The 7,282-nt window shown below is 45.1% G+C and overlaps 1 protein-coding gene and 1 pseudogene across 1 annotated transcript; one reads left to right on the top strand and one right to left on the bottom strand.

The window, feature by feature from the left end:
- Nucleotides 1-1,907: 1,907 nt before the first annotated feature.
- LOC104984134 lies at nt 1,908-2,315 on the top strand (annotated as a pseudogene).
- Nucleotides 2,316-3,706: 1,391 nt separating this feature from the next.
- LOC104984124 (ubiquitin D-like) lies at nt 3,707-6,048 on the bottom strand. The gene is made up of 2 exons (XM_010833749.1): nt 5,883-6,048; nt 3,707-4,620 (listed from the first exon to the last, which is right to left on the bottom strand). The coding sequence occupies exons 1-2, from the start codon at nt 5,898-5,900 to the stop codon at nt 4,150-4,152; spliced, it is 489 nt and encodes a 162-aa protein (XP_010832051.1). The 5' UTR covers nt 5,901-6,048; the 3' UTR covers nt 3,707-4,149.
- Between the last annotated feature and the right edge of the window lie 1,234 nt (nt 6,049-7,282).

The following is a 7,282-nucleotide window of genomic DNA, read 5'->3' as shown; positions in this document are numbered from 1 at the left end:
AAGCAGTGGTACATATACACAATGGGATATTACTCAGCCATTAAAAAGAATACATTTGAATCAGTTCTAATGAGGTGGATGAAACTGGAGCCTATTATGCAGAGTGAAGTAAGTCAGAAAAAAATACACCAATACAGTATACTAACGCATATATATGGAATTTAGAAAGATGGTAACTATAACCCTATATGTGAGACAGCAAAGAGACACAGATGTAAAGAACAGTCTTTTGGACTCAGCGGGAGAAGGTGAGGGTGGGATGATTTGACAGAATAGCATTGAAACATGTATATTATCAGATGTGAAACAGATTGCCATACCAGGTTCGCTGCATGGGACAGAGTGCTCAGGGCTGATGTACTGGGATGACCCAGAGGGATGAGATGGGGAGGGAAGTGGGAGGGAGGTTCAGGATGGGGAACACATGTACACCCATGGCTGATTCATGGCAATGTATGGCAAAACCACTACAAAACAACAACAACAACAAAGTACTGGGAGCCGAGAACTCATTTGAGTACTTTAAAAGCCTTACCATAAATCATGTTCTCCTCTTTGAAGCTCTCACGAGAGAGAGAATCAAGTTTGAAAACCTAATACTTATTTAAGTGTATTTCATGTGTGTGTGGAAAGACATACATTCTGAAACACACAGAATAAGTATGAAGGGGGAAGAATATCTGATGGAATCGAGTGGAAACCTTACCTGCCTTTCCTCCCTTCAGATAGTTCTCCAGGTTCCTATTGTCCCTGAGTTTAGAAGACAAGATTATGACCTTGGGTTGAAGCACAGCAGCAAAGGGCTTCCCCTGACCCTCCCTGAGTTCACTGTTCAATAGGATCGGGGAATTCTGAATCCTCACCGGTGTCCAGGCAGAAAAACTCAGATCAGGTTGAGGTTGATCTGGAAAGAGAAAGTCCTGCAGCAGGACAGGGACTAGGAATGGGCCCGGAGAGATTTAAAGTTTATCTGTCTGAACTAGTGTGTGTCTGTGTAATCACAGAATTAGGTGATTTGACTTTTTATAACTCTACATCTCTAGAACCATGGGTCTATAAGCCTGAATGTCATCTCTTGCATTTATTCATCTCCAGTATGACTATAAAATCATCAAATCACTGGACCAAGGTGGTTCTGTTAGGTGGAACCCAGGTCTGCTGACTTATGTTTTTTCCTGTTACACATGTGCCCATCTGTGTTGCTCATGATTGTCATACTAGATGGTAAACAGGAGTGGCGTGGACATTGGACACAGCCTGGAAGAGAGACTCACCACAGATTAAAATTCAGCATTCAGCAGTATATTGGCTGTATTAATGGAGGTAGAGCACATCAAACAAAAGGGTGACAGTTCTGATCTACCCATTTTTAGTTATACTAACCTGGAGCATTGCATCTATTTTTAGGCATTTTTTTACATGCTTCCAAAGAAGGGGGTCAGGAGGCTCAAAAAAGAAATTTGTCTTCAAATATCTGAAGGGCTATCATGTGAGAGGAAGTTTAGGTTTCTACTTTCTACTTTGGCTCCTAGGAATACACCAGAAACAGGGAAGCAGCACAAGTGTATTGGTTCAGAAATCAAACAGGTCTGAGTACATGTCCAAAGGACCACTCAGTGGCTATGACCTTTGGACGCTTTATCTTATAGAGCTCAAGTATGTTCATCTTTAGGAGGGAGATTCTATCTTCCTTATCGAATTTTATGGTAAATACATCAACTAGGGTATCCTTATACATGGTTGTTTCCTAAACTAAGGATTCAGATCTGTAAATGAGCTCCCATGGACACCTAAACATGTGTATGCTGCCATCCATTTCCCCTCTGCACTCCCCATCCCTTTGCTTGTAAGGGATACATCACCCTTGTGTGTCATCCTTCCAAACCTTCTGCGAGTTTGCCCTTTAGGGCAACCACAGCACAGAGAAGCTCTTCCTCCTGTTGGGCTGTTCCGACGGGCCCTGCCTGCAGCCTGTCCTCTTTGCCCTCATCCTCCTCTGCTACCTCCTGACTCTAAGGGGCAACTTGGCGCTGGTGCTGCTGGCAGTGCACGACCATGTACTGCTTCCTCTGCCACCTGGCCCTGGTGGATGTGGGCTTCACCACAAGTGTGGTGCCTCTCCTGCTGGCCATCCTGCACAATCCGGTGCTGAGTCTGGAGCCGGTGGGTGCCTGGTGCAGCTGTGCGCATCGCTGGCTCTGGGCTCGGCTGAGTGTGTCCCCCAGGCAGTGATGGCTCTGGATCATGTGGCTGCTCGTGCCCTCTGCCGTGATCCTGGCCTACCTGGCAGCACGGCCCATGCTGTTGTGGCATGAGGGCCAGAGGCAGCCTCAGGAAAGTGGTGGGCACCTGTGGGTCCCACCTGAAAGCCATCTGACTGTTCTGTGGATCCCTCCTCTACAGCTACCTGCAACCCATGCACAGCTACAACCAGTGGCAGGCAAGTTCATTTCTCTTTTCTACACTGTCACACATCCACCCTCATCCCACTCCTCTCCACCCTCAGGAATAAGGAAGAGAAGGAGGCAGCGAGGAGGTTCCTGAGGGATTTGGGGAGAGGGCAAGAGCACAGTGAGTCAGTCAGGGAAGGAAGGAGGGGAATGTTACCCAGGGCCCAAGGATGGGAATGTCCGGTGTAAAGACTAGACTTCAGGCTGTTCATTTCTCTATGAGGATCTGCAAGATTTGTCCTTAAGGAGCCCATGGTTAATGGGGAGGTCTCTTCCTCCCATCAGGAAAGGTTCCTGTGCTGTAGGTAAAACCCCCATGTCCTTTATCTGTGCAAGTTTAGTGAGGGAGCATTGGCCCTTGAGCTTTCTCCTAATCTGATGAAAAAAAAACTTTGATTTTGGGAGGATCTTTCCCATCTTCGGGGGTATTATATCTCCCAGTTAATAGCTCATTTGCTGGTAAGAGATGATGAATATCCCAGTCTAGTGGAAGAGACCATGGAAGACCCCATGGTGTCTGACATCAGACATCCCTAAGTGACAATCAGATCATACTCAGCCCTGTAGGAGATTCCATCCAAAAAAAAGAAAAGCTCTGGTCTCTCATCGCAGGGCATCAGTACAACCAAATGCCCTCCTACCAAGTTAAGTAGTGCCCAGCCCAGAGCACTTGACTCATCGTTGTAATGAGCAACATGTATAAGTGTGCTTTGTGCTGAGTGGGGTTACGTTCATAAACGCTTCTACCAGAGGTGGTTCTTGAGACAGTTATAAAGAAGAGGAGACTAGTGGGAAAGAGGGTGGACATGTTTCAGGCTGTGAGAAAACATACAGGTGATCACGAGGGAGAAATGAGATGGAGGAAGAAAGGAAGGGAAGGAGATGGAGGACACGGAGAGGGACAAGCTCCACTAGCCAGACTGTGGGCAGAGTGTCGGGGTCAACCCAGAAATCAACCCCTACCCCCAGCACAGAAGTCCTGGCAGAGCCTCAGGCAGGCAGGCCAGAGACTGCTCTCTCACTCATTCACTTTTCTGGAAGTTTGTTCCCACCTAAAGTATATCTATTCCCAAGGAGCCCCCACTGGAGGCATAAAATTTCTAGATCCCCAAGGTGAATATCTTGCCATGACCACCATCATCCCCAGAAATAAGAGTGGTTTAATTGGGTGTGGGAAACAGAGTAAGAAGGGCCATGGTGCCAAGTTTCACTTCATAACAAACAGCTTTAAATAAGGAGAGGGGAAGTAATTTAATTTTTCTAAATTATTTATTAACATTATGTCACAGTAAATAAATCACTTCATAATAAGTCATTTCACTATTGTCTACAGGCAGAGTGTCAGTTTGACTCAATGATTATTGAGTCATATGAGAGAAGAAACACTGAGCTAAATATAGATGAAACACAGTAATTAGAAGAACATCGATCACAATCTATCTTGTTGACTGGGAAAGGAAATAGGAGTTTTTCTATGAATCGGACAGAACCAAGACAGGATGCAGCTGCAACTGTCTTTGAATGTCATCTCTAATAGGCCTTCAAATTCTAATATGTTCTAACATATCAAATATATGCAATTTTGCCAATTATTCAATCACACTAGAATTAAAGAATCAATTGGTTATAAATATTCTAGTCTTCCACCTCAATTCACCCCAAATCTTTTGCTTCTCCTATCACTCCATCTGCAGGATGGTCACCCACTAATGCAGGGGTATGTCATGAAGAGCAAATGGCCCTTTTTGATGCCATAATCTCCCATGATCTTCCCGTCTTCCAGTTTCTTTCCATTGCAGTTCACAATCTGATTCTTAGGGGGTATAGCGGTCTTCATCTTGATCATCTCCTTCACCTGGGTCACTGAGGTGGACCTTCGCACCTGGAGCTCATGCCTCTGCCCCCCCTCACCAGGCTCCACCAAAACCAAGGGCAGCTCCTCATCACTGGGCTTCACCACCTTCAGGGTGAGGTGGATGGTCGTCTCCTTGTCGATGCCATACGATGACAGAGTTCTCTTTGGCTTTAGGGTCTTCGAGCCCAGCTGCAGGACCTGATCCGGCACAGGAACCTTGGTCCTAGAGCGGACACGTTCATTGATCTTATTCACTCTGTCTCCCAGATGGGCAGTGAAGGTCATTGGTTTCCATTTCTCAGAATGGACAGTCACCTGGACAAAAAAAGGCCAAGAGACAGTTGCCTAGATTTCCTGCCCTCTTCTACACCCCTTGTTCCCCCTCCTTTATTGCTCCCACCCTTCACTGCCAGTCTGGTGCTCCAGATCCTTTACAACAAGCTGTGTCCTTCCCTTGTTTCAAACGTCTCTTTTGAAATTATCAGGTTCTAATGCAAGAAAACCAGTCTGATTCTTTTGTAACCACACTTCTTATCCTTCCCCAAAATGTTATCAATGACTTCCCACCTAATTTACCTGTCTCCTATCCAGGTAAAAGTTGTCAGATGTTAAAAACAAAACATCTAAAAATATACGCCAGAGTTTATAAACACCTTTCAAAGAGAATTTCGCAGACTTCACATTCTCATGGAATACTCATAGGGCTGTCCTCCATGACGTGACTATTTTAGATGAAAACCCTGTTTAGGAAACATCTTCTCTGTACTATTTGTACTTTTTTTTGGTAACAATAATTCATTTTTTATAGTGTCCCTATTTTCAGTATCACTTGGCCATATGTATTTCCTATGTTTTCCTATCCATCCATTATAGAATATGATCTCTTCCTTTTATCAAATTGGGGCTCCACTCACAGAAAGTAGGGACTACATCTGAGTCTTACTTCAGTAATCTCAACAAAGGGAATCTCATTCCTGCGCTCTTGCTGGAAAGTCTCAGAGGACTTCTTTCAGGCTTCATTCAAAAATATCTTTCCAGTCCAGATGCCACAGAGATTTCTTCACTGAACTCTCACTCTTCTGTGCTAAGCATTGCCCTCATTCCAGGTCCTCTTTGTAGAGAATATAGTCTCACATAAGGTAATGTAACAGGGCATTAACAACTTAAAATAAGTGAATTCTGTCAACCTCTCTTTTAAGAAAAGAAGAAAGCTTAAGTTTAATTGCCCTGGAGGCCTAAACAGGGTAAAAGAGAAAGGGATCAAGACAATATTTTCAGTTTCAAGCTTGCCAGCCCCGCTGAGCACAAAGCCCACTCCTGCTTCCTACCAAGTATCCCTAAGTGTGAACAGTGCAAGGTCTCGATGTAAGAGAACTCAGGAGCCCAAGAACTCTTATAGAAACTTTCTTCACATTCAGTAGGTATTGATGCCCATCTCCTCCCCTTCCAGATGTCTTCCCAGCAACACTCATCCCCCTCTTCATCTCCCAGAACTGTCCCTCATCTATTCCTGAGTCTCTCCCATGATTCAGAGGTCTTCTCCCTTCCCCCACCCCTGGTATCAAATCTCAACTCACAAGGAGGGTGGCAGGCATGTCTTCAATCAGAGGTGCAGAATCAGGAGACAGAGCAAAGGACCGGGCCTCCAGTTTAAATAAGCAGCCGAACGGGAAATACCCTGCCTGCCTGCTGTATTTATTAAGCTTCCCCGTACCCTTTGCTCTTGCATGGTATGCTGAATTTACTTTCACTTTTGCTACTGGGGAGTCAATAAACAAAAATACCTCCCGACCAAGCACTTCTCAGGTCAGCCAATCCATTTGCCCTCCTTGTTCCAAACATGGGATGGTCTTTCTCTGTTGAGAATTTTTCCCTGATTAATCACCCACCACTCCCAATCCTGACTTGTGACTTCCAGCCTGCAGCTCTGACCCTCACTGGCTTGAAGATCTTTAACACTGGTGATCCTCCCCTTAGCTTTTAAGAGCCCCCTTGCCATTAGTCAGAGAACTTCCTTAGAACAGGGGTACCCGGGAGAGAACAGTGAGAGTTGCCATGTGTGATGTGACCAGGAGCAGCCTGTTAACCCCAGCTTAGCAGAATGTGAGAAGCTGGCCTACAGAAAACATGGGATAAATAACCCTGGACTGAGAAGAGCCATGAGTTCCAGTCCCAGGGCTGACACTCAATTAACCTGGGCAAATCTGTTCACCTCCCTGGATGCTGGCTTTCTGGTCTATAAAATGAGATGATTGGAGAGAATTGCTATTGTATTCCAGGCTCAGAAAATTTTGTTTATAAATATCCTTTACAAAGAACTTTAGATTGCTGGGTCTTGAGCTTTCTAGCACTTCCTACCGTGTCTACAAACCAAACCTACTACTTGAGAGCAACCCAAATCCAGCAGTCAAAAGCTGACTACTGCCTTCCACATGGAAAACAATCACACATCCCTTTCACACAAAGTGCCTCTATTTCCTCACCTTTACTCCTGGATACTCACTAGAAGCTATTTGCTTCCCGGCTCTTCAGATTTGGATTAGGATAAAAAGGGAATACATAACTGTGTGTGCTCAGGGAATTTTCTTGATATCTCCTCCTAACATTCCAAATTAATTGCTGTCTTTGTGCAAAGTCTCAGGTCCATGCCTGCTAAGTCACTTCAGTTGTGTCTGACTCATTGCGACCTCATGGATTGCAGGCTGCTCTGTCCATGGGATTCTCCAGGCAAGAATATTGGAGTGGTTTGCTGTGCCTTCCTCCAAGGGATCTTCCTGACCAGGCATCAAACCCGCATCTCTTGTGTCCCTGCATTGGCAGGCGGGTTCTTTACCACTAGCGCCTCCTGGGAATCCCCCAAACCCACTTTAAGAAAAACATTTATTGAAAGTGCTTTAAATGTTTTCAGAATGAACGATCTATAAAAAGGCCAAGTTGTCATCTTTGTTTACTGTGCTTTCAGTGATCGTTTACCATA

This window comes from Bison bison, unplaced genomic scaffold (genome assembly GCF_000754665.1).
Source record: "Bison bison bison isolate TAMUID 2011002044 unplaced genomic scaffold, Bison_UMD1.0 scf7180017845329, whole genome shotgun sequence".
Lineage (NCBI taxonomy): Eukaryota > Metazoa > Chordata > Mammalia > Artiodactyla > Bovidae > Bison > Bison bison.
This window is presented reverse-complemented; position numbering and strand designations above follow the sequence as displayed.